This window comes from Strix aluco, chromosome 4, assembly GCF_031877795.1.
Source record: "Strix aluco isolate bStrAlu1 chromosome 4, bStrAlu1.hap1, whole genome shotgun sequence".
Lineage (NCBI taxonomy): Eukaryota > Metazoa > Chordata > Aves > Strigiformes > Strigidae > Strix > Strix aluco.
In genome coordinates this window covers 98,760,185-98,786,614 of record NC_133934.1, presented here as the reverse complement: position 1 = coordinate 98,786,614, position 26,430 = coordinate 98,760,185, and the positions used below count along the sequence as shown (strand labels likewise).

Below are 26,430 nucleotides of genomic sequence, written 5' to 3'. Positions count from 1 at the left end.
ACTACTACCCAGTTCCAAAACAAAGTTGTTTTGTGCTATTTGTCAGTCGAGCCCTAATAATTTAAAGCCATGCGAGAGCCATTACTGTAGAAAAAGCTCCTTTTATCCTATCACTTCAACAAAAGCTTCATAAGTGTTAGTAAAACATTCTCACAATGCACCTGTAAAGTAGAAAAGCATTCCAATATAGTGTTTAGGAACTGTGGTACACCACACGTTACACAAACACAAATAATACAAGTCTATGGACCATCATAAATAGAACCTATACCCAAAGTTTCATACAATAAGGCTGACTTCCTTTAGCAATATACAAAATGTCTTGCAATAAATGCTTAGCCCACCGTAACAGACAGGTCTGCATCCACACATATGTACTCATAGCTGCCTGTTGAATAACTTAGGGCTTTTATGATTAGTTTGTAACCTACTCCTTCCATTCTTCCTCCTCTTACACAATTCAAGATCGATTTTTTTCCTTTATAAATCAATTTCCTTATTCCATGCACTCCCACCCTCCCAGAAGCAGTACAAGAAGAACAAAAATCAATGAATCCTATTTTCTAAAAAAGAAAACAGATCAAAAAGTGGTATAAAAGAGTGGAATTAAAGAAACGAAACAGGACACTTTCTTTTAAAAATGCATACACAGTTAAAAGCTCAACTATGAATAAATGCTAACTTTCAAGTTCTTATTAAACTTACTATTCATAAAATATGTTTTCTGCACAGAAAAAAAGATTACACAACCCCTGGTAATCACAATGGGTTCCATTGTCTTATTTAAAAGGGTGAGAGTAGTTAAAGATGGACATTTGAATTTACTAAGACACAACTGAATATGATATTGTTCACAACTGGAAAAAACAAGTTCCTCAGGAACTATGACAGTTAAGATCCTTGGAATACTAACTAGCTTTTTCTTCAGCAAAACTAATCCATTATAATTACAAGCCACTGCAACCAGTTGTGTTTTTCTTTCCTCACACTTCCAGTGTCCTCTTTTATGTATTCTTTCATTGCTACAAGAAGTTTCTTTAGCCATGATTCCCTTTGTGTTTAAGTGACAGCACCAGTTTAATCAGCTCCTCTCCACCTTATGTTCTTATACCCCCTGCCCTGCTTTGCTGTGCCTACAGAGGGAGCAAAAAATGAACGCTAAGCTTGCAAGCAGTAGTAATACCTTAAGCAATGTTGTGCCCTCTAAAGCAGCCTGACACAGAAAAACCACAAAGTCAGAAGCAACCTAAAAACAAACAAAAAGGTATATAGGAAATAAACTTCTCTTCTCACCATAGTGCAGACCAACTTCAAATATATCTGTACTGGGTCTGGCTGAGCTGGAATTGGTTTTCCCCTACAGCAGCCCTCATGGTGCTGTGTTTTATGTCAGGAGCTGGCAGGGTGTTGATAGCACACTGGTGTTGTGGCTACTGCTGAGTAGTGCTTACACAGCACCAAGGCTCTTTCCGACATTTCCCCCCCGCAGTGGGACGGGGTGGGCAAGATCTTGGGAGGGGACACAACCAGGACAGCTGACCCGAACTGACCAAAGGGATATTCCAGACCATATGACGTCTGCTCAGTATAAAGCTGGGAGAAAGGAGGAAGGGGGTGGGGTCACCCTTGGTCCTCCAAGGCAACCACTATGCGTATGGGAGCCCTGCTTCCTGAGAAGGCCCGACATTGCCTGTTAATGGGAAGTAGAGAATAAATCTCTTTTCTTTTTGCTTCCACGTGCGGACCTTTTCTTCGCTTTGTTTACATTAAAACTGCTTTTGTTTTACCCACAAGGGTTGTTTTTTTTCCTATCTTATCTTCTTTCCCCTTTTTGCCCTGTTGAGAAAAAAAAGGGGTAAGGGGGGAAGTGGTAGAGCGACTTGGTGGGTACCTGGCATTTAGCCAAAGTCAAACCACCACAATATCCCTCAACCCTTACCCCTCCCTCTCAAACTGCCAAAACCCATAGGACTTGCAGTAACATCACATAGGCCTGGTGTCACCTTGAAAAAGAATTAAAAGAGTCAATGCAGCGTGTCTCAGAGAAAACTCCTTTTAATGATGAGCACTACTGTTCAAGGAATATACCAAACCATGGACATTACTAAATAAATATGTGCCATGGCATCACTTCACTAAGAAATTTTGGCTATTAAATTCCGGAATAATTTGCCTATGTCAAAGCATTAAAATTTAAAAAAAATAAATAATAAAAATCACAAGGTATTTATTTTGCTACATGAAACTAAACTATGCATATGTGGGTAGCTTCTAGTGACTATATATAATTTTTACTACAGCTTTTGAAGTCTAAGCATTGCTATAATAATCCAGTACTGGACAGTTCAGTTATTTCCAGCACACAAACCTTATACTCCCCACTTACATTTATGAATGTGTGTAATCCTACTGAGGTCAGCTGGACTCACATGTAACAAACGTACAAATATTTACAAAAACAGGTTCTTAAGTCTTTGTACTGATACAGAGTTGACAACTTTCCTTATATATGCATTCTTCAAAATGTATTATTTACCAGTGAAATAAGCAACTTCGTAGTTAAGCAATATTCTGAAGAATTAAAAGAAGAAAGTTTTAATTTCATGTTTACATTTATTGATGCAATATTCACCATGTCAGTAGAAGTGACAAATTTTTTATGCAAATATGATATAACTGCAAAAACCTACCTTTATTATTCAACTTTCTCTCACAAAACAGATCAATTCTATAAAGTGTATATGGGCCCACAATATTCTATTCAAGCTGTTGAATTTCTGAACAAGCAACCGCTTGATTCTGCCTTTGGATTCTCAAGAGAACACAGTTTCGCTACTGAATAAGAAACAAAATTACTTAAGCCTGTACTGAAAACAAGTGTGCTCTGAGTTACTGGGATTCAATAATATGAGAAAGGTAAAACTTGTCAAGCACATCTCTTTGCTCGTTTACAAGGGCAGTAAAATGGTTTCAACACATACAACTTGCTATGATATTTATGCAAGTGAGTTTATCATCAGCACCTCCTTTCTCACCTGCTGAAATCTTTCTCTGTCTCTAATTCCTCTTCTCCATGACCCAGACGCAGGAGGTGGCGCTCATCAATGTCTAGAGCCATGATTTTTTCAAACAGCTGGTTCAAGGCCTAAAGATTGAGAAGAACAGAAGAAAAGGTAGTTTTTAGAAGTTCAGCAGCTCTTGCAGGGAAAAACTGATGAATTACTGGTAAACCAGATAGGAAATTAGGCCTATTTTGGTATAAATGGAAGCCAAAGCAAACATGAAGTTAATGCAGAAACTAGAGCTCTTAATCTTGACAACAGGGAAATTAGCCTACTAAACATCTTATATTTGCATGCTCTATACAACAATTAAATTTGATTTTACAATTTTAAAACAATTAAAAAATTTTATTCTATCACCTAGTTAATTTAGTTGATAAAGCTATCATTTTATAAAACTGTCTCAAGAAGCACACTTTGCAAACATTGATTTTGTTAGATGACTTCAAACCATTTAACTTTTACTGTACATTAGAAGAGTGTGATCTGGTACTGACTGGCAGGTGCTGTGACTCTATTCCATATGGATAAATAAATTTTGCTGACCTGAACTTCAAGGTGTGCTACATCCACTGCCTTAAACTCTTCAATTCTCTAACAGCTTAATATCAACTGTCCAATTCAGTGGACTTACTCAAAGGAGTAAGTTTGTAAGCACTGGATCATCAAGTTATGAAATTAAGAACAAACATGAGCAAGCAAGTACTTCAAGTCATCCGGAAGTCATGCAAACACATTAATGTACAGCATCAAGGCACAGGGAACGAACCCTGCTGAGATACAGTTTACTTCCTGAAGTACAATTCCAAGTTTATGTTCTCATGTAAGTCTTGACCGGTAAGAAGAGTCTCCTACCTGCCTCAAATTATTTCCTTCCTTTTCTCCCCAGAGAAAAGTTGCTCTCAACTTCATCACCTGTTATTCTCCCTCAACCCACTGTAGACTGGCCTATATTATTCCAGGTTGTAACTCCTCACCAAAATGAAGCCCCATCCACCATTCTTTGATCAGAAGCGTAAATGTCTGATCTTGCTTTGACAGAAAAAGATGAAACGTTTTTGAAGTGGTATGTTCACTTAAAATATCTCATACCTGAGATAGGATAGGCTAATTAGGGAGACCAGGAAATAGATGAACTTGGTTTCCAAACCAGATGCAGATTTACAGTAAGAATCCTTAAGACTTTTATCATTATTATTCTTATTTCATATATGCTTGAGAATTAGCAGCTAAACTCCATCTCTTGTGAATGGAAAGCAAGCATTCTCAGCTGAGGAGGCCTTCCCTTAGAAGCACGAAGCATAGAGCAAACCCGTATTCAAGAAAGATATTAGCAAAATCTGGCATGCATGCAGTGAATGTGCAACTATAAGAACTGCGCAGACAGTTTTTAAAAATACTTCCTAATTTCTACCTCCAACCTGTTAAAGATATTGAAAACTTCTGATAAATAGCTCAGAACTACAAACCCGAAATTCAAAATTTAATTTTACATTATGAAACTGGCAACACTGCACACAAACCAACTCAAGTTTTCATTGTTGAGACAACTGTAATTCCAAATCTACCGATCTCAATACCTGCTGTTGTTCTTGGTTTTAATTACAGGAGAATTTCATACATGTCTGATACTTTACCTGATTAGAGTGGGTAACTATAAGAGTTCGTTGTTCTGGGAAATTATGATAAAGATTGGATATTATCTGGACTGCTACATCTGTTTTTCCAGTACCAGGTGGACCCACTACCTAAAAAGAAACAAAAAAATTAAAAACAAAAATCAACACACAATTTATCAGAATATTGCACAATACAGAAATGTAGCCAGTTGGGGGGGGACGGGGGGGTGGGGGGTGGAGAGAACAATCCCACAAGACACTAACATCACACATTAACGACAACTAATCTTCTGTTTCATGTACAATTGCTTGCTGGCTTCTGTGGACTTCAAGAACATGTACATACACCTGGAAAGACTTAGCCCAATGCTAATGCAGATTCCTGCCCAAGAGGAATATGGTAATCCAGCAATTACTTGCTGGCTTTTGTGAACTTCAAAGAACAAATAAAATACATCATAAAAGATTAATTCAGATTAGTTAGACAGATCCCTGCCTAAAAGGAATATGGTAATCCAGCGTGTGAAGTACTATTCTGTTTTGCAACCCATGAAAACAGACCTCCTCAGAGGAAAAAAACACTGTTTAGCCTCAGGACAGGCTAAACTTTAGGGAAACAGTGCAAAAAGCATCAAAACACACAATTGAAAAAGAATAAGGTGAGACAGATAAAAAGAATTGACTCCCTTTTCTTCTGTTCTTTATATTTACTCAAGAGTCTACAACCGATGATATAGAAATAATACTGACAGTTTTTATAGGCTCAATTATACCAACGTTGAAAAATTGACACTTGAGACATTTTAAAGGTATTCAAGTATTATAAAGCATCTCAAAGTAATTTGTTCTTTGTTCAGTATTAAGATTCACAGAATAGCAGGTTTCATATATATCTACACACAAAATTACATACTGCTATGAAATCGTGCTTGCTTTATTTAAAGAATCTCATTGATCACTGCATTCAAAACCAAGTAGGACTGTACAAGTATTAGACAGAAATACACAACAATGACAGAAAATAAAACATAGGCCTGTATTACATAACTGTTTTCTCAGTCTGCCTTCTCTCCCTGCAAAAAAAATGCATGATGTAGTAAAAAAATCAGAAGTATGTCCTCAAAAAAAAAAAAAAGCTGACTTTGTCATTGTTCTTCCCTTTTGACCTAACAGACTCTCATTCTCTAACCTCTTAAAACATCAACAAATGTGGTGTTAGTAGAAAAGTGCAAATTATATAATGATCATCTTCTCAAATATTTATGAAAGCTGATGGATTACCAGGCACAGAAAGTTACTTTTCTTCTTTAAAGCCCTCCAGAAGTGAGGTACATGGTAGTTTATAATGCATTATACATTTGCATCTGAAGGTCATTAATAGTTCAACAAATATTATACTATCAAACAGTAGGCAATGTTAATTAAAAGATGACAATAAAACCTAGGTGACTTAAGAGGTGCCCTCCCCATTATTTTATCTGTTTATTATATACTACAAAATGGTAATAAAATTTTTAATTTCCCAACCTTCTTTCCTGTTGACAATACTACTGATAGAAAACAATACTCCTATACACTGTGGGGGTATTCTTAGACAAACACTCTAATCATTTAAAACCCAGCAGTTCAAATCATTCAAAAAAAACCCTTCCAACATTGTTTAATAACCAAATTTAAAGACTCTATCACTGTGGCATTTTCACAGCATTCAAAAAAAGAGCTTTCACTTCTAAATAAACCTTAAAGTTGATATTCTATCAACCACCAGAAAGTTCTGCTGAATTCTACTAGAAAACATATCATACTCAAAAACAGTGCCAAGAACTCAGGTAACTTTTAGACACATTTATAACACTACTAATTTCAGCACACTTAGGCAGGCAGGGACAAAAAGGCAGACAATTCTACTGAGGTTTATTTTTTTCCTTTGCCTTGCATCTTTTGTGTGCTAGCTACAGAGTGTACAGGGAGTGGTAAAACATAAGGAGGAAGGAGAGGAGGAAGAGTATGGTAGTAATGAATATCAATACAAAACCCTAAAAATTAGCATTATTGCCTATACAGGCCAAGAAGAAGTTAAGAGTATCACAGAAAAGTCATTCAAATATTCCATCCAGTCACTACCAGGATAGACTGTATGTCACTGGGAGAAAGGTACTTGTAGTCGAAGTCTAATTGAGAGTGGTAAACCTTAAAGACCTTTGCAGAAATTCACTGATCAAAAATTATTTTCATAACAAATCTACAGCTTTAGTTTGGTTTGTAACTTCTTAGTTCTAGAATTCAGTAGCATATAAAGCACACTACATTTCACAAGACAGCAGAAAAAAGCTCCCTGAAGACAACTCAATGACTTTCATTTCCTTTAATGGAGTTAGATCAAACTGAAAATGATGCAAGTAATTTAAAACAGCCAGAAATGACAGACATGGCAAAAGTTTTACAGTCTAAAACTAGCAACCCAATTACTGAAAAAGTAAATTCAGTTGTTGTGGAAAGTCTTCAGCCACTGACACACAGGACACAGTTATACAGAGATCAAATGTGTTTCTGTATGATTTTGTGAAGATAGGAAGATGTTGAACCTTTGTATGTTAATTTTTCATATTTTTAAACTATTAATAGAAGTGACCTCAGCAAGGCTACAGAAATGGTCATTACTGCTATTTCACTGAATGTACCTAAAGCCAGAATCAAATGTAAGAGTATAAAATCCTTAAAAATATTTTTACCATAGTTAGCCCAGGCTGCATTCCCGCACGTATAGCTTCAATCTGAGTATGGGTAAATTGAATAGTATTGCTGTAACAAAGCAAAACAAGATCAGAAAATTGACAGATTTTGCCAACAGTTTTGATAAAAGCAACTGTTTTAACAAGTTTGATTTAAATTAATTGGCTATATATTTCTTCAGAACTACACGCTTGCAAACTTTTATCTAAATTAAACCAACATTACAACTATCTTCTTTACAGAAATGACAATCTTGCAATTTCTAAACAAGACAGTAAATATGTTGTCCATATGACAACAAAATCATCCCATCTAGAAGACTGCCCCTGTCTTTAGTTATTATTTGCTGAAAATGCTGTAAAATTATCTAGATATGATTGTTCTAATATTCAAAGTCCTGACACAATACTAAAAGACAGTATTTCTCATTGTTCTTCAAGGGATTTTTTTTTTTTTAACAGAGAGGGCAAAACAGAATAGTCTGATTTAAATATAAAGCAAAATATTCTCATACTCAAATCTTCCTTCGGTACTGAAAACACTTGATTTATAATCAGCAATACTATTTCTTACATATTTCTGAAAATGAACTGCTATGCAAGTATTACCATTTGTAAATAAATTCTCATCCATTTATTACCGTTTTGGTTGATTATATGGATACGGTCCCCTGTTTGGAATTATATGAGGCTCTACAATCAGTGTTTTAGCTTCTGCAGATTTTTCTTCGTTCCCATCCTCTTCTTTTCTTTTCTTCCCTTTACCTCCCTTTATTGGGAAAGTTATCCTGCAACATATAGTTTAAGACTACACTTCAACACTTTCACTATGATACCAGACTGTCTTAGAAGCTTATACGGAAAGATTTTTTTGTCACTATTAAGATAAATTTTCACACAATAGGGAAACAAGAGCTGCAAATGACAAAGTGTTAATGAGGATAAGGAAAAGGAATGACAAATAAATTGATGAAGCTGATTTTAAGAAATCATATCTGACAAAGTATGTCAAAAGTGCTCTTTACATAGCTTGAAAAGCCAGGAGCAGTGCTGAGAGCCATCTGGAAAAACACTGAAGGTGAAGAGTTCATAAATGAAAATGGAAGGGACAGGAATAAAGTTATAACAGAAAGCCACCAGCACCGTTTGTTCAGCAGTAATAACTTGATTTTGTTCTAGAACTCATGCACTTTTTTTTTCTTTAAACAAGATATGTCAATGATCTAAACTGCTCCAATACATAAAGCCTTCTATCCTCCCATTTCAATCTCTTTTTATAGCTCTATCATATGTTAGCAAGCTTCTCAGCTTTAATTCATAAACAAATCACGGTGAAGGAATTCCAGTGGCTATCCAATTAGCTTGAGACAACAATGCAGACATCTTTAACAGCAATAATTGCTTAGTGTCTTTACAGGACAAATGCAGCAGTAGGAAGAGCAAGAGCTCTTCATAAAAAGGAATATCTGTATTTCAATCTGTGGACTGAAAATGAACACTACTTCATCAAGGGAAATCATGCATGGTATCTCATCTTGATAGTTTCAGACTATTTTTATATCGTTATATAGTGTTAGTGCCTCCTCCACATATATTCTACCTGCAGTGTTTCAAAAAACCAAAAAAAAAACCCAAACCACAAACCATGGAAGATTATTTCCCTGCTTTTCAAGATTCTATTTAGCCATGGTAAGAGCAGACTGGTGTGGGTGGAAAGCCATCTTTTCCCTCCCCAGTCAAATCCATTCCTTCAAAAGGAAACATATTTCAATTCTCATTAATTTGTACGAGAAAAAAGATAATAGTTTCTTCAGTCCAGCTCAGGAAACTGTTCTCCAACGCACTGTGACACCCAGTTGCCAAAGTCCACCAGGAGGGACAGAACTCTCAAGTCTAAAAATGCTGGACAACAGCACCACTGAAACAAAACATACAAGTCTCATTTAACGGTCACAAAGGTAGCCATCCTACTTCAGAAACCATTTCTAAAATAAAATAAGCAATATAGGATTTCAGACTTAATTCTTTATTTTGATTGAATGGTGTTTCCAAAAGCTCCAATTTTAACTGGTGTTGAAATTGCTGTTCTCAGTTTGCTTTAATGAGACATGTAAAGAAACTATGTAATTAAAAACCTTTAGGCTGAACTTGAGGAGGCTAGATACCATAATGCAGAAGTGAATACTACGTGTCTTGATCTAATCTCATACTGCTGCTTTTCCCATATATTCAACAGGCTCATCTACAAGCAATGCTCTCATGCATTTTTGTACAGCAGAAGCTGGTCCTGAGCCTAACTGTAGTACAGTTAACTCTGTTATATAACTATTTAAATCTTAACTTATTAACATCTTTTCTTAAAAGAAACAGAACCTCCCTTCAACCACTGAACTCAGCTCCACCTGACAATGCACTTCAGCAAGAATACCAGACCAGGAGTACTTGAAATTTTGAGATCACCTGAAGGGGGGTATTTGCAGAACTGGATTGTCAACAGTCACTTTAATATTGTACCCAGGAAAGCTAGCTTTTAGGTGATCAATGGACAGGAAAGTGTCATTAAAATCCAGAGTTGCAATCTGATTTGGCATTTTCGAATAGTGTGCACTACTTGGGTCTCCATATCCGAGAATGATGTCATGCAGCCAGTCAGGAACCACACAATCTGTGTTCATTAAATTCCTAATAGTCTCCAGAACAGCCTGCAAATTAGAAAAATAGAAAAAATATGGTTGGAGAGATTGAATTTTTACCAAGAAAATGTGACATACTGAAGGCTAATCAAGCCTATTCTAAGATGCTAGCATATAACAGTCTTTAATTGACAGGTGTTTGGTTAGATTGAGTCAATACATATACTGTGTATGTATGCAACAAAATGCCAGTGTCAAACCATGTAATTCTTAAAACTATCCTGTTAGTAAAGAGGTAGTAAAGAGGACCATAATCATCAGCAAAGTTTTCATTCCAAAACACTGAGAGGGAGGAAAAAAAAGGTATAGAAGACTCTCATGCAGCTTAAGGCTTCTCTTTCAACCCTACAAATTTCATCCCTGAAGACAGTTTAAGTTTCCCTCCAAAGCTTGCTCTTCAACCCCAGATTAATTTATCTACTCATCTATGATTATGTCAGTATTTTATTTTCTTTCCCCCTCCTATGAAAACACCAATGCTCCAGACCCTGGACTTGCACACACCCTGTGTGCATTTTAACTAAGAGGTACCTGAATTTTAGTCTTCTTGTTAAAGGGCTACTTCAGCGGCAAGTCTTCAACAATCACCCTACTTGAAACCTGGTATTAGGACATCATGCATCTGCTGTTCAGCAGAAGAAACACAGGATATGAAACCTGTACTGATTTCCAGATCCTCCAACTTGTCATGCCATCAAACATGGACACAAATGGATGGCAAACATAGTGCATCAGCACCAGGATATGACACCAGGATATAATATGGACCTTCCAAATGCCGATCTTGTAAAGAATAGTCAGCCAAAACAAAGAATGGAATTTTATTCTGATAGCCTAAATTTACATATCCAGCTCCAAAGGGCAGGATTTTCTGCTCTTTTCCTACTTGCATTGTATCATTCAAGGAATCAAAACAATGTGATCACCATTCCTGCTTTAACAGTTAACCTCTATAAAGATTCTGATCCTTCCACTCTACTCAGCATGGGTGAGACCATATCTGGAGTGCTGTGTCCAGTGCTGGGCTCCTCAGGACAAGACACACAGACACACTGGAATGAGTCCAGCAAAGAGCCTCTAAAATGATTAAAGGATTGGAGAATCTGTTATATGAGAGGCTGAGAGAGCTGGGATTGTTTAGCCTCAGGAAGAGAAGACTCAAGGGGTGGTGTGGTGGTGAACTTTTGTCAGTTTGTATAAAAAAAACATAATGGGAGGAAGTAAGGACAATGGAACCATGTTCCTCTCAGTAGTACCCTGTGAAAGGACAAGAGGCAATGGCCACAAATTGAGATACAGGAAATTCCACTTAAATACATGAAAAAGTTTTTACTGTACAGGCAACTGAACACTGGAACAGGTTGTCTAGACAGGTTATGCAGTCTCCATTGCTGGAGATACCCAATTCCAACTGTACAAAGTCACAAGATCTTGAGCAACCTGCTCTATTTGACTCTACTTTAAGCAGGGCTCAGACTAGATCATCTCAAGAGGTCCCTCCAACTTCAACCATTCTGTGAATCTATGATTCTGTTCCTTCCAATCTCAACCATGCTGTGGATTCTGTGATAGCTCTGTAAAGTTATTAACTCAAAGGGAACTTAGCAGTATAAAATTTAAGACTGACCTTAAAGCATATGCTGCATCCTTTCCCTATCTAAAAAATTTTTTGATTGTCTACCAGCAGAATGGCTCCTACTATTTCAGATTTAATTCTCATACCAAGGAAACATGTCATAGCAGGTCTCTCCTTGTACAGGAACCTCTGGAGAGTCAAATTCCTAGCTGTTGGAAGAAGTGAACCTGCATGGGATAATACAGCTGCCATCAAATATCACTGTGACACAAAGTATACTCTAAAGCTCAGCCCTATTTTATAATAATGGGGATGGCTCAAAGAATCTCACCTGATGCCTACAAACCACTCCAGAAACCTCCTCTCCTTTTGGCTCTCCAAGGTACGTAGCGTATTTCTTCTTGCTCTTGGTCTTACAAACATTACGTGACCTGCATGACCAGAGATGTCCTGCACCTAACTTCTGAAGCCTGAAGGTCCTGCAATTACTTCAAAGGCCCAAGACATATTGATGGGCAAATCCCATATTAACAAAGAATATTTATATTTTTGTTGCAAATGTAAAACAAGTGTCTGGCTTTAATGTAAATTAAGCATAGCTTAATATATTTGTGCTTTTCTTAGCACAAATAAATCTGAAAACATGGCTTCTTCAGGTAGTATTTCTAAATCTAGATGATCAATTTCTAAGATGAAAATTTAAGAAATAGGTCCCTAACAGCTAATACGCTGTTTTTACATCACTAAAACTTGGCTTCAGCTTTTCAAAAGTAACTTCTATACATGTGAAAATAGATTACTTCTTGTGAGAACTAACACTGCTGATTAATTATAGCAACGTAGCGGTGTGACCTTCAGCAAACACACTGTATTTGCACTTCCACTGCTGTCTCATTTGCTTAATTAAGATTGCACAAGAGCTCTCTTCTCTCCTACAAGCTCAGCTTAAAACTTCAAGCTGCCTACTATCTGCTCAATACAGTATCAAAACTAACCACAGTGATACCTCATTTTCTTTTATCCAGATGAAGTTAGAAAAGTTTGCAAGTGACATGGAATGCTTGCACCCAAACTGACAGCGATGTTATGAATCTGAAATATCTTTGTCTTGACAAATGAATGTGTGAGACTTAAGTAAAAACAAGCATAGAATGGTTTGTATTGTGATTTGCCTCTAAGTTAGCTGCAAGCACACAATACAAATTTGAAAGCTACATTCACATCTAACAGCAATTCTGAGCAAACTTAAGTATTCACTGTAGCACTTTCCTTCTGACTACACAGAAGTGCATACGTAAGTGAACAAAAAACACTTCTACAGTGCTGCACACAACACATCTATATTGCCGGGACACCAACAAGCTTTGGCAGAGAGTGCTTGTGTTTATAATGTAAAATCAACCTGCCACAGGCACACAACATCAAGAATCAATTTTGTTTTGTTTTTGGGTTTTTTTAATCTAAAGTTATAAAGAACTCTGTGAAGTACTTCCAGTATACCAGTCCACAGCTGGATGGCACCAGAATGCTCTGTGCAGACTGCAAGCTACTGTTTCACACCAGAGGCATCTTTCCAGATAAAAAAAAGAAAAAGTCAAAGTCTTCCTGCCTCCTCTATCCATCTGAACTTGTTGCAGAATCCTTTACAATAAAAATCACTTCAATTATGCAATCCAGGATTTAAAGGCACCAAAAAAGGCAATTTTTCGTTCATGTTGCATTTTCATAATGGAAAGCTCAAGGAACGTTAAAGATTCAAAGATCTAAATGATCTAATAGCAAAGAAACTGAGCACCCATACAAGAAATATTTTCAGATATACAAAATTATGCACTCTCACAGCAAAAAAGGCCAACAGAATCTTGGGCTGCATTAGGAAGCTGCCAGCAGGTCCAGGGAGCTGCTCCTTCCTCTCTACTCAGCGCTGTTGAGGCTGAATCATAGAATAGTTGAGTTGGAAGGGACCTTTAAAAGTCATCTAGTCCAACCCACCCTGCAATGAACAGGGACATCTTCAACTAGATCAGGTTGCTCAGAGCTCCATCCAACCTGACCTTGAAAGTTTCCAGGGATGGGGCATCTACCCTGTTCAGGTGTTTCACCACCCTCATCATGAAAAATTTCCTCCTTGTATCTGGTCTGCGTGTACCCTCTTTTAGTTTAAATCATTACCCCTTGTCCCATCACTACAGGCCCTGTTAAACAATCCATCTCCATCTTTCTTGTAAGTCCCCCTTAAGTACTGAAAGGCAGCAAGAAGGTGCTCCCCAGAGCCTTCTCTTCCCCAGGCTGAACAACCCCAACTCTCAGACTTTCCTCACAGGAAAGGTGTTCCACCCATTTTTGTGGTCCTCCTCTGGACCTGCTGCAACAGGTCCATTCCCTTCTTGTACTGAGGACCCCAGAGCTGGACACAGTACTCCAGGTGGGGACTCACCAGAGCAGAAGAGAGGGGCAGAATCATCTCCCCCAACCTGCTGACCACACTTTTTATGCAGCCCAGGATACAGTTGGCTTTCTGGGCTGTGAAAGCACATTATCAGCTAATGTCCGGCTTTTCACCCATCAGTACCCTCAAGTCCTTCCCTGTAGGGCTGCTCTCAATCCCTCTATCCCCCAGCCTGTATTGATACTGGGCGCTGCCTCAACCCAGGTGCAGGACCCTGGCACTTGGCCTTGTTGAACCTAATGAGGTTCGCATGGGCCCATGCCCCAAGCTTGTCCAGGTCCCTCTGGATGGCTTCCCATTCCTGAATCTGAAGCACTGTGTTCAGTTCTGGGCTCCTCAGTAACAAAGAGAGACATGCAGTTATTGGAGTGAGTCCACTGCAGGGCCATGAAGATGATTAAGAGACTGCAACATCTTTCACATGAGGAGAGGCCAAGAGAGCTGGAACTGTTCAGCCTGGAAAAGAAATGGCTCAGGGGGTATCATATGAATGTGATAAATAGCTGATAGGAGGAAATGAAGATGAGGGAGCCAGAGTCTTCTTGGTAGTGTCCCGTGACAGGACAACAGACAATGGGCACAAATTTAAACACATTAAATTCCATCTGAACACAGGAAAACACTTTTTTTACTATTCAGCACTAGAAGAGCTTGCCCAGAGAAGTTTTGTATTCTTAATTCTTGGAGATACTCAAAACCCAACTAGACATGGTCCTGGACAGTCTGCTGCAGGTGATCCTGCCTGAGCAGGGGTCTTGGACTAGATAATCTCCACAGCTGATCTGCAACCTGAATGATTCTATAATTCTGTAATTATGGCACCTGATCAAAAAAGTTTACTACAGGCAACACAGACCACTTGGTCAAAGTTAAATTTATGTCACTTCACAGTTCTAGAAACTCAAATATACATTTCAACTTTGCTGGAAAACTTTCCTCTTCCTGCTTTAACAGAGGATAAAGAAAAGCTAAGGTATTGATAAGCTTCCTGAAAAATATTTGCTGAATTTATATGCAAAACTGAATTAAAGTTGTGTGCATAATTTTAGTCTTACTTATTGGCAATATATAGTATCAAAATGCATTAGCAACAGGTTTATTTTGAACTCTGACCAAATTCCTTGAAGGCTCTCCTGACAATGAATACCCAAGGAAGCAAAACGCTAACGAATCATGCACTGCAACTGTGTGAAAACTGTTAGGGCAGGAAAAAAAGCACCATTCAATCTGCAAAGCTCCAGTTAGCATAGAATCTCTATGAGGACTATCAAATACATCAGTGTTAAATATCTCACCTGGCACCCTCCAAACCCCCATAAGAAACTGATCCAGTGATGCTCCCAAAAGCTAAAAGGTTTCTCCAACTTCACCTTTTGACTAGTTACCCCTCCTTTTCCTACAGTCCACTATCAGGTAACAAAAACATTCCACATATGCCCTTAACCCAAAAGGCCAAATACAACTAATTCATAGGCTACCAGTCAAAAGACTGAAATTACAAACTAATGTTTTATTAATATACTCAAGTGAAGTAGGAGTGTTCTGATTTTCAGTTACTTCAACATGTACCTGCAGGAGGAAGTTATCACTTCTAACTTCAGTTAGAGCTGACATGCTCTAACTTCCTGAAGTTATCCAACGCCACCTAAAAAGCCTAACTACATGCATCTAAAGTCTCAGTACTGCTGGCATATTCAGCCAAACTCTTATCCTAAGAGTCAGTGAGTAAATACCTTACCTTGAAATTGTTTTCTTTTGGTTTTCTTCTCATTATTATGTTAAATGTCTCGTAAACATCTTCTGCTCCATTTTGGATTGTGTTGGTCATGTCCTGTTGATACTGGTTTGGGTCCAGAAACACTCTGTATGTTCTGCAATCCCCTTTAAGTCTTGGTTTGGGTTCAGGTCCTGCCCGTAATGAAACAGTAACATTAGAATTTGAAGTAGTGCTAAAAGCAGATTATCATTCAAATAAGTGATCCATAATTGTTCCTGAAATGAAATTTAGACAAATTCATATGATGAATCTAATTTCTGCACAGCATTACAAACATTCGTATTTCATGTTTTCATCCCATTTCTAGCAGTTTTTGAATATAAACTATTTTATTCCTAAAACCAAAATGCCCTGGATTTCTTTAACCAATCCCAGAGGAAACTAGTTAACCTTTCTTGGGCTGCTTATGGAATTGTTTTTTTTTTTTTTTTCAAGTACGTAATGAATTCAATGAGCATTGCTTAAAAGAGAAGCAAGCCAACAATTAGGCTGTTAAAAAAAAAAAAAAAAAAAGAGAGGAAAAGACCCCCTTACAAACAAGTTTTGGTATATCATACCTTCTTCAATAACACGTCCTTTCTCATCCAACATGCCCTGGATCTCACAGCCTCTGACATACACCAGGCCAGTTTGCTCTACAAAAGGTCGTCGTCGGTCAAACTTGGTGCCATAAGGTTGCGTGGGACGTACCGTAATCAAAAAGCAGACATCATGTTTACGCAGACCTAAGTACAAAAAGTAACATTCAGTAATTTGATTGAATGCTAATTTTCCTTATCGGTTCCTTAAGATACATACACACAATAGAATACACAAAAGTTTCTTTTAAATAAAACCCTACCCGTTTAGAAAATAACGTGTTCTGTTTCAAAACAAGGTTTTAACTTAACAGGATACAGAACCACAGAATATTGTCATCCTTTCCACTATTCCTGCACACTAATATCTGCTAGGACTTCAGATATGAAAAGGAGAAATTGACTCTTTTTTTCATGACAACAAACTTATTTACTTCAAGATTATTCTTCTACCAATAATCTTACTTAGCTTACACAACCTATATATTTTCAGTCTTATCTTAAAATTAGTGTGTCATTAATCTTTTATTCTCATTGCTTTCTTCTGGACTAATCTCGGATTTTTTATTTTTTTTTTACCCAGTAATTTAAGTGCAGTGCCTAGAACTGGGCACAAAATCCTAAACAAAGTTAATTAGTTATCTAATTAACAGGGTAAAATGTCACTTAAAGTTACTTGTTTTCCATGCTACACTCCAGTTTATAAATCCCAATATGACTTGGTTGAGTGTTTTTCCCTCAGCAGTAACATGATGTTGTGGAGTCACATTTGCTTTTGAGCAATGATGGCCTCGGACTCTTTTCATTCTGCAGAGCTACCGCCTAACAAGTTATTCCCCCAGCATGCATTTCTGCAGTGACTTGTTCTTGCTTGAGTTTAGTATTTTAATATTCATCCCTGTTGAACCACACCCTACTTTTAAAATATAATTTCTCCAATTCTCTAATGTAATTTTGAACACTAGCCCTCTTCTCCAATATACCTACATATTCTCACAGATCTAAGACACCTTCAAAATTAGTAAACACATGCTGTATTCTTCATACGAGACAAATAATTTCTCATTACACACCAGATTTTATCCAACCTAAAGCAGTTTTATCAAGACCCTGTTACGTCAGGCAATGATTCATTAATTCTCCTCCTCAGTTTTGATTAAATTAACGCATTACAGCTTTTGAAGTCACAGAGGCTGTTCTAGTATTTAAAAAGCTAGGTGTACCACTGTATAGCTACCTTCAGTATAATGAAGTCTGCTGCCATCTTCCTAGCTTTTCTACTTCAATAGAAATCTACATTCCCAAACTTGTATCTGCTGATTTATCACACACTCCAGCTTTAGCATTTGTGCTATGTGACCTGTAATCACACTATGCAGCTCCAGCACATTTAGCAGGTTTCTCTAACAAAAGAAAAGGGGGTGACATTTACTGATAATCCAAGTACAAGTACATGCTTCTATGACACTTGCTAACACGGTCAACTAAAGTTCAATTCCCCAAGCAAAAGAAGTGCCACCTGTGGATACTTACAAGAAGCAGTATTCAGTACAGTCAGCACTTCCTAACAACATTCAAATATACTGAAAACTACTAAAATGCACTGGTATAACTTAAATCAAAATCTGTCCTCTCCACTTGTGTATGAGACCGATATCACATTCCCCACTATTCCAATATGACACTATTAGCACGCATATTAATTTAAAATGCTAAGTTACTTTTCCACGTTCCCTGTAAAGGGCGGAAAATTACAGTTACAAACTGAATGACATCAATCTGAAATAGCAAACATTTCACTCCCAGACATGTAAATACTTAAATAAATTCAGTCTTCATTTTAGGAAAGTATAGACTTCTTAGACTTGGAATTTGAGTAATTGTTTAAAAAACCAGTGTATTAAGATTGGCAAATCTGTATCTCGGATAAAAAAAACCCTGCTTACAAACAAAATTACATCAAATTGTATTTTGATGAGCACCTGTTTTGAGCACCTTATTTCAAAGAATGTAAGTACCTTCCCATTCATCTTTGATGTTATCTCGGACATTCAAATTAATTGTAACATCTGCTCGTACTCGCATGGGCCAGTTTTCACCAATATTGGGCTTTGCCACCTCCACCACTGTGAAAGAGACAATGGGCTGTGCCATCCTAGCCCATCCACCAAAGACCACACCTCCATATTCTGATAACCTAAAAAAAACCCAACAAAAAAATCCCAAACACCAAAGTTTTGTCAGTCATTATCTGATAACATATTCAGGGGTTTTTTTAAACTGTTAAACAATTTACCTCAGCTCTAATACAAAAGTAGAAGTCTTAATTTTACATGCTACTGAAGTAGATTCACATAATTCTGCATTTTAAAAACGAAGCATAACATGAACTGACTTATACTTCAAGAAACAAAGTCATATGTTAGCATTATAAAAATACAAACTCAGAGAACAAAAAACAACTACTGAGTATAAGAGATATCACACCAAATGATCCCTTGAAATCTAAAGAGGATCAAAATGTGACAGATGGCAAATTCAAGCATACTCAGTAACACATCTCATAAACCAGAAGAGTTGGTGGTAAGTTTCCAGATTTGTAATGTCAGCCAAGGTTTAGTACTTTTGGAACACTAACTCAATCCATCTTAACACAACAAAGGTTGGTTGTTAGCATCCAACATACTGCCTTAACACATCTACAGGGACACATATCAACACACCCTTACAGAAATCATCCCACAAGATGGCAACACCTTGTGGAAGAAGTTAGTATAAAACATGGTATCTATGTAATAAGTTAAATACATTTGTTACTATGTATTTAGTAATTACACAATATCAGTTATTCATTCTTGAACGCATTTTGATTGCAATTGAAGAACTGACTGATTTGCAGCAATTAATAAATATTACCATGGTTTCATCCTACTGACACTATCCTCAATGTCCTGTCTGATCTCGTAGGTAGACTCTAAGCGGAAAAGATTGAAGTTCCTCAGCAGGTAGTCATGAAGAGTCAGAAACTGGAGATTCAATTTGGGAAGTGCAAGACAGCCTAAGAGGGTAAGGGTGGAAGGGAAGAGAAGGGAAGAGGTATTTGATAAATAAACAAAAAGAAGATTAATTAATATATTGGTTCTACAAATTTATAAATATATACACATCTTACTCTACAACTGCCATACACATTATCCTGGGAGATTCTAAGAACGACTCCTTTTATAAATATACGCCACTAAAAGCACATATTTTTCAGGTTTTCTATAAATGAACCTGCACAAGATGAAAGGAATTTTCACCATTCTGGCAGTAAACACAGTGAACTATTTAAAGACCGAATCCTTCCCTGTATTCAGACCACAACAAAACTGATTTTATAAAAATCAAGTGTAGGATAAAGTAATGGTACTTTGCGAGTGCAACAATTAAGCCAGCATTAAATAATGATGAAAAAGGCTCATTAAGTAACAAACCACATGCATTATCTAACAATTCCACAATTCCAACACTTTATGTTTAGTAGAAGCTATAAAAATCATTAATGTAGAAAAAAGTTTTAAGCCAAGAAATCAAATTTTAATACACAACCTTCCTCAAAAATTTATGTTACTGATTATAGATTTTTTTTTTTTTTTGAGAATGAAAATATGGGAAGAATAGATCTAACTAAACAAGGAGCATCAAAACTCCTAGACAGGTCCTAAAGCTTGCATAGCTTTAGGTAGTCTCAGATGCAAATTTTCCATAATAAAAATTCTTTTATGTTACTCATTTAACATTACTGGACTATGCTCTAAGACCTGTGAAAGCATCATGTTTTTCTAACTTGCAATATTAGCCTTGAAACCTTTCACTGGTATACATACTACCTACTGGCCCTCACATGCACCAAGATACAATGGCAGTGAAGAAAGGCGGCACAACACAGTAATTTCTATTCTGGAAAGCCTCATGGTGATAAAATACTTTCACACATTTCCCAACACCAAGTAACAAACCCAGTCCTGTAAAGCTTGTTACATGCACAAAGGGCAGGGCCTGAAGTAACACCTCTTTAAGGCTGCACAGCATTTATCAGACAGATATTCTTCTTCCCTCTTTTTAAAAGGAAATAGAAATGATACTCTTATCTTTCTTGGGCTAAATTACTCTTATTTTTTAGACCAAAAGAATTTAGCCACTTTTGAGACACAAAAAGCCTCAAGACCACAAAACCAAAACTGTCTTGTTTCAAATTAGGGCTGGAAAATACATGGAGATTAAAATGAGAAAGTGTAACCTGAAACTAAGAGAAGCAAACCAGAAAAATACTTGTAACAGTCTGACAGCAACAGAAATGCTTCACAACAGTGCTATCAATATGCGGATAATAATAGCAAAAGACTTCACCACAGAAGGAGAAAATGTTTCCACTAGCAACCACTGCTATTTGCCAAAATTACATTTCACCATTAATAAAATTTCTTTAATGCATTATCAAGAAGTCACAAAACAGCACTGAAATAGGTGTGATGAGCTGCTCTTCCCCCTTGTCCCAGCAGTAACGCATATATTGTGATTAATATATTTGGCTAATAAAACACAAAATAAACACAGACTGCATGAGTAAGTTAAGTACTGCAAAGTCAGCCTTCCAATACGGTCTGAATGACAGTAAAGCTACCTTGACTTTTATTTAAGAACCTGAATGCTCCAGAGCATTAGAACAACCTATATGATGGTTCACCGAAATAAAAAATAAAATTTAAATAATCTTGGTTTATGTATAAATTTCCTAGAAATCACAGCAATCACCCCTGGTTTGGGTTTTTTTTGCTTTGGTTTTTTTTGGTTTTGTTTTGGGCAGGGGGTGGGGGTGGGGTGTCTGGTTTTTGTTGTTGTTTGTTTTAAAGGATAAACCCCATCAGGAGACCTATTACTCAGAAGAATCAATCAGCTTTTAACTATTTGCATACTAAACGTAACTACTTTATCTATTCTTTGGCTGATCTCTAGATAGCATTTGTATCATATCTGTTTTGAAAAAGGTCCTTTGTTGCCTATAACCCTGCTTAAAGGGGTCAAATTTCAAAAATCACTTTCTTCCCATTAATACGTGTTCACAGATAATTTATCAAAACCAACCCCTAATTTATTCTAAGCTTAAGGCTTACACCTACACAAAAAACCCCTCTGAATCAAAACTACACCGAGGAAGGTGCAGAATACTCACTGCTCAAACCAGAAACATACTTTATAGTAGTCTTTGAAGATATATGTTGTTATTTGGAATTTCCATGTTCCAAATTGATATTTTCACATTCCTAATGAAAATTCTCATGATCCACATTAAAATAAGTCTTTTTTAAAGTAGCTAGACAAAAATACACGTGCTGTTTATTGCAAAACTTAAAATTACATAATTCCTGGTTTGCAATACCTGCAGTTTGCTTCCTTGCCCATGAGCACATCAAGCAAGAACATTAGATTTTGAACTTAGTGCATACACTACCTTTCAGTGACTACATGTACACTTCTACCTTGAAATAAAAGAGGAAAATAATTAATTTCCTACCACCACCACACTTTTTTCATTTTTAAAAGGCTGTTTTGAACATATTTAAGAGCAAAGCACAGGCGACAGCTTTTTCTGGTGCATGTTTACAACCTGTTTCACCTCACCGTAACTGCCTGTGCCACAGCTGGTGGTATAGCACATCTGTTACCCAGATGAGAATCAAATACATGTATTTGTGTAAACACGGGCCTTTGGATTTTTAAGTCGCTGTAAATTTGCTAACAATTTCATCTCAGAGTTCTGATTCACAACTCAAAAAAAGCTGACCTTATGCTAAGATAATGGAAAATGCCAAAGTACTGCATATAAGTTCCAAAGACGGAATAAACACAGATATCAGAACTGCTTTTTTTGCAACATTTACTGTTCTGTTCAGCATTTACTGAACTACTAATCATACCTTCTCCAGAATAATATTCAGTTGGTACAATATTTTCATCCCAAATAATCTTCTCTGTGGGATAAAGAGGCATCTGGTTGAGTTGCTGAATTTGAGATATTCGTCGCTCATGACGGGAAACCTAAACAAAGGATGCATTTTAAACTTCCATAAGTCAAAAATGGACAATAAAGCTATTTTTGAAACATACACATTAATCCATAAAATTGCTGGTAGTCACTTGCCATCTTCTCTCTTTTATTAAGGTGGGTTTTTTTTTTTTTTTCAAATTAAATATAACTAAATGCATACAGTGACATCAGAAGATGAACAAACACACAGTCTGACTATCATAGTACTAGAGTCAAACTTGGCTACTCAGCAGACCAAAAATGGCCAACAGAACTGAAAATATTCAGTCAAGGCTTAGCAGAGAATCAACTTCAAATAAAATTTATTTTGCTTTCCAGTAAACATATGGCCAATAGCTAACTAACATTGCTCATTCAGCAACAGCTACCCTTAATTCCCCCTTTGGGAGAAAAAAAAAAAAAAAAAAAAAAATCCACAAAATAAGCCTATGAAAAAGATTTTAAAAAACAACTATGCCATTCCAATGCTGATATAAGATTAGAAGCCTACAGCAATGCTGTTATGCACTGAATATCCAAAAAACCCACTACATGCATCAAATAGTATTTCAAATGGGCTTGAGGAATCAAACAGATACTGAATATCTCGATCTACTTTAGCGGGTTTTTTCGAAAGGGCCAAATGGGTTACTACATAAAGAGCAACAACTTTTCCAGAAGAACTCAAAACTGTTGCTCAAAAATGTTGTTGCTCATTGACCTTTACAATTACACCACAAGCACACATACTAGTTTCTCACAGAAACTACATTTATAAATACACATTTTCAAATACTTAATTTATATAGTTTTAAACCCCATCTTAGCACCCCATTTACTACTACAACACTGTTGTGGTTCACAGGTGATTCAGCAAGAGGTCCTAAATGGCTACTTTACTACAGGGTAGTTGCTAGGTTTAGCTACGTCTTGAGTTGGCAAAACCAAAACTACAAGCAGTATGAATGGCGTTTTTACCAGCAGCTCGAGCAGAAACTCCTTGTCGTGGCCGGACTCCTGTCCCTCCGGCAGGGCGGGCAGCAGGCAGAGGTGCGACGCCACCTGGTGGAGAACGCGCGAGCTGCACAGAGGGAGGGAAAACACAGGCCTGTCACACCCCACCCTCACGGCTCTGCTCCTCTTACCGAGAGAAAATTCCCACCGTGAATTTCAGCAGAGACCAACAACTACCAAGCAGTACTTTAAGTGCCGTTGGAAATATTTAAAATATTTACTTTTGGAACCGTTACAAAGCGCTCTAGAGCACTTTCACGGGTGAGGTGTGTTCAGCCACAGGCGTACACTGAACCACTCAGACGCAATAAACAGAGTAAGGTGGGAATACTTTTTCTTGTTTCAAGACATGTACCTGAAAACAGTACAAAACAACAGAGCACACATTGCCTTTGTCAAAATACAGACTGTTATCCTTTTAATCACAGCATTTGCAATACAGTACAGTTAATACAGTGGTATACTTCTATGATTTCTGTTGTAGTTTTTGTACAGAACAGTGAAAAAAGCTAAATTAAAAGAGTTACAGGTTAACTACTGTAAGTTAATTACTGCTACTATTACTTTAAGCAGCTAGATATTTTCCAGAACATTAGTACTTTCTCACACGCATTAGAAAAAAAGAAAATTGAAAATATTTTTCTTATACTAGAATTCTAGTACTTCATTACTACTGGATGCAAACTCTCCCTGTCTCCCTGTTTCAGCAGATGTAAAGGCACCATGGCAAGACAGAAAGACCTGAGAAGTCACATGAACTGGCACGTGAGAAGTCAGAAAGAAAAAAAGTCTAGAAATTTGTTAAATTAAAACATACTGAGAACAAAGAATTTCAATTTCATGTTAAATTTCATTTTGGTAACTTACCTAAGGGGTCCAAATAACTTCACCAGTGAATCACGAGTATCTACTGCAGCTACATTTGAGAGCGCAAAGTCATATAACTCCGGGAAATGTGCAAATGCCGCTCTCTGCAAAAGACCCACACCCAAAATCTGAATGTAAGCACATTAATGAAACAATTTAATAACAATCTAAATATTTACACAAAAACATAGCTTCTTCTGATAGCACCCTTGGATGCTACCAGGATAGAAATAAAACCCAGGTGAAATATCCATTCTTCTTAGGTAACGCCACTTATTTGTTACTCCTGTGCTTTCAATACAGTATCTTTTTTATACACCTTCCTATCAGAATTTGTTCTGTCATTAAAACATAAGGGGCAGACATGTAGCCTTGCAGACACCTAAGGAAAACAAGGAACAAGTTTAATTTAACTAGGCTTCCTTGCATTTTTTTTGTTAAAACTGATAGGAAAAATTCTGAAAAGTATAAAAATATAAGTATAAAAGTATAAAAATATCTTTATATGACTACAAGTGATGTGAATTGTGTCTCTTATGTACTCTTATTGCTACCATATGTGTGTACTGATCTTGAAGAAATGGTGCCACCTACCGCATAATCATAAGTTAAGTTTCTACAGCACTTAATTTTCCCTTCTGAATAGATTTAATGGGAGTAGTTCACCTCCACAATATCGAATCAGAAGTGGTGCTTTGTTAGAACATATTATTTAGTCATAGTCACATACGTAACATTGCAGCGTTAAGTGTCTTCAAGAAGATATAGAAAGTCAAGTTAAAACTATTCCTGTAACTCAATAGGAAAAGGGGTTTCCTTTGGGAAATAACTAAATGCCTATTCCAGATGCAAACTAGACTGAAACAACGCAACCACATCGTTTTCTTCCCATAAGCACTCCACCCTCTGCCTACCTGTAGAGAAGTAATTCTGTCATAGTGAATTGTTGTCATCTCATTCTCTGTCAAAGCATTTCCAGTCTGATCATTGATTTCAAAGCCAGTGTAGAATTTAAGCATATCTAGAAGCTGAGACATCATCCATATAAATTAGTGATCAACAATAAGAGACACCATACCACCAACAAAAACACAATTTAAGAGGACAGATCTGGGCACCATGCACAAACAAGAGCTCCTCAAAGTTCTTGAAGAAATGGACTAAGGAGTGGTTATCTAAATTTTAATACTTCGCTGACACACAGAAGAATTTTGTTTAGGTATCTCATCTACAAGCCATAGAAATCACAGCACAGCCATAAAAAAAAATATACTGTCTATGACTGAGTAAACTGAAGGACAGCAGTAAAACACAGCTGCACCGTAAAACAGTCTGAGGTCAAAACAAAGCACAGAAGAAAGCATTGGTAACAGCTTCTGCTATACGCCAGAAGCTGCACGGTTTTCTAGGCTGTACTTTTAAGAACTGTTCAAAAACAAAGCCAAAAACATAAGAGCAGCCACACACATAGGTAGAGTTAAGAAAGAACTACTGTCTGAAGGATTTAAATAACCATGCAGTTTGTATCCATCAGGAAAACGTGTCTTAATGAACAAATGCAAAACAGAACAATTGCAGTATTCAGAGCCACATCAGAATGAAAAAGTTATTTTCAACAACTTTGTATCTCACCTGGCAGAAGAGATGACCCTCCTTCTCTCTTTTAGCAAGACTGGACAGGTAACAGTGAACAACAAGATGGGAGTCATCCAACACTGTATTAAACCAGCGCCGTGTAGGAAGCAAAGCCTGTAGCGAACCACCTCATGTTAATACAAGCAATTCTTCAAAATTTAAGAAATCCTGGTTTCTCAGAATTTTCCATTTCAGGAAGGCATATCAAGATAGACTGCTGCACAGTTATTTACATACCCAATACCCTAACAGAGGTTCTCATATTAAAGCAGTGTTTATGTTTGCCAAGACACTGTTTTTATGCAGGTAGGCTGCTATGAAGACAGCCTTTTATTATGACTGGGAGCACGGCACAAAC

The 26,430-nt window shown here is 37.0% G+C and overlaps 1 protein-coding gene across 1 annotated transcript in view; it reads right to left on the bottom strand.

The window, feature by feature from the left end:
• AQR (aquarius intron-binding spliceosomal factor) overlaps nt 1-26,430 on the bottom strand; it is a 56,145-nt gene that overhangs the window by 16,563 nt on the left and 13,152 nt on the right. The window contains exons 11-24 of the mRNA XM_074824528.1: nt 26,070-26,186; nt 25,352-25,465; nt 24,438-24,541; nt 23,535-23,637; nt 22,447-22,567; nt 19,403-19,544; nt 18,505-18,683; nt 16,466-16,633; nt 15,870-16,039; nt 9,874-10,115; nt 8,055-8,201; nt 7,414-7,483; nt 4,700-4,810; nt 3,036-3,145 (exon numbers count right to left, since the gene is read on the bottom strand). Coding sequence (XP_074680629.1) covers nt 3,036-3,145; nt 4,700-4,810; nt 7,414-7,483; nt 8,055-8,201; nt 9,874-10,115; nt 15,870-16,039; nt 16,466-16,633; nt 18,505-18,683; nt 19,403-19,544; nt 22,447-22,567; nt 23,535-23,637; nt 24,438-24,541; nt 25,352-25,465; nt 26,070-26,186 — 1,898 coding nt within the window. The remainder of the gene's footprint in view (nt 1-3,035; nt 3,146-4,699; nt 4,811-7,413; nt 7,484-8,054; nt 8,202-9,873; nt 10,116-15,869; nt 16,040-16,465; nt 16,634-18,504; nt 18,684-19,402; nt 19,545-22,446; nt 22,568-23,534; nt 23,638-24,437; nt 24,542-25,351; nt 25,466-26,069; nt 26,187-26,430) is intronic.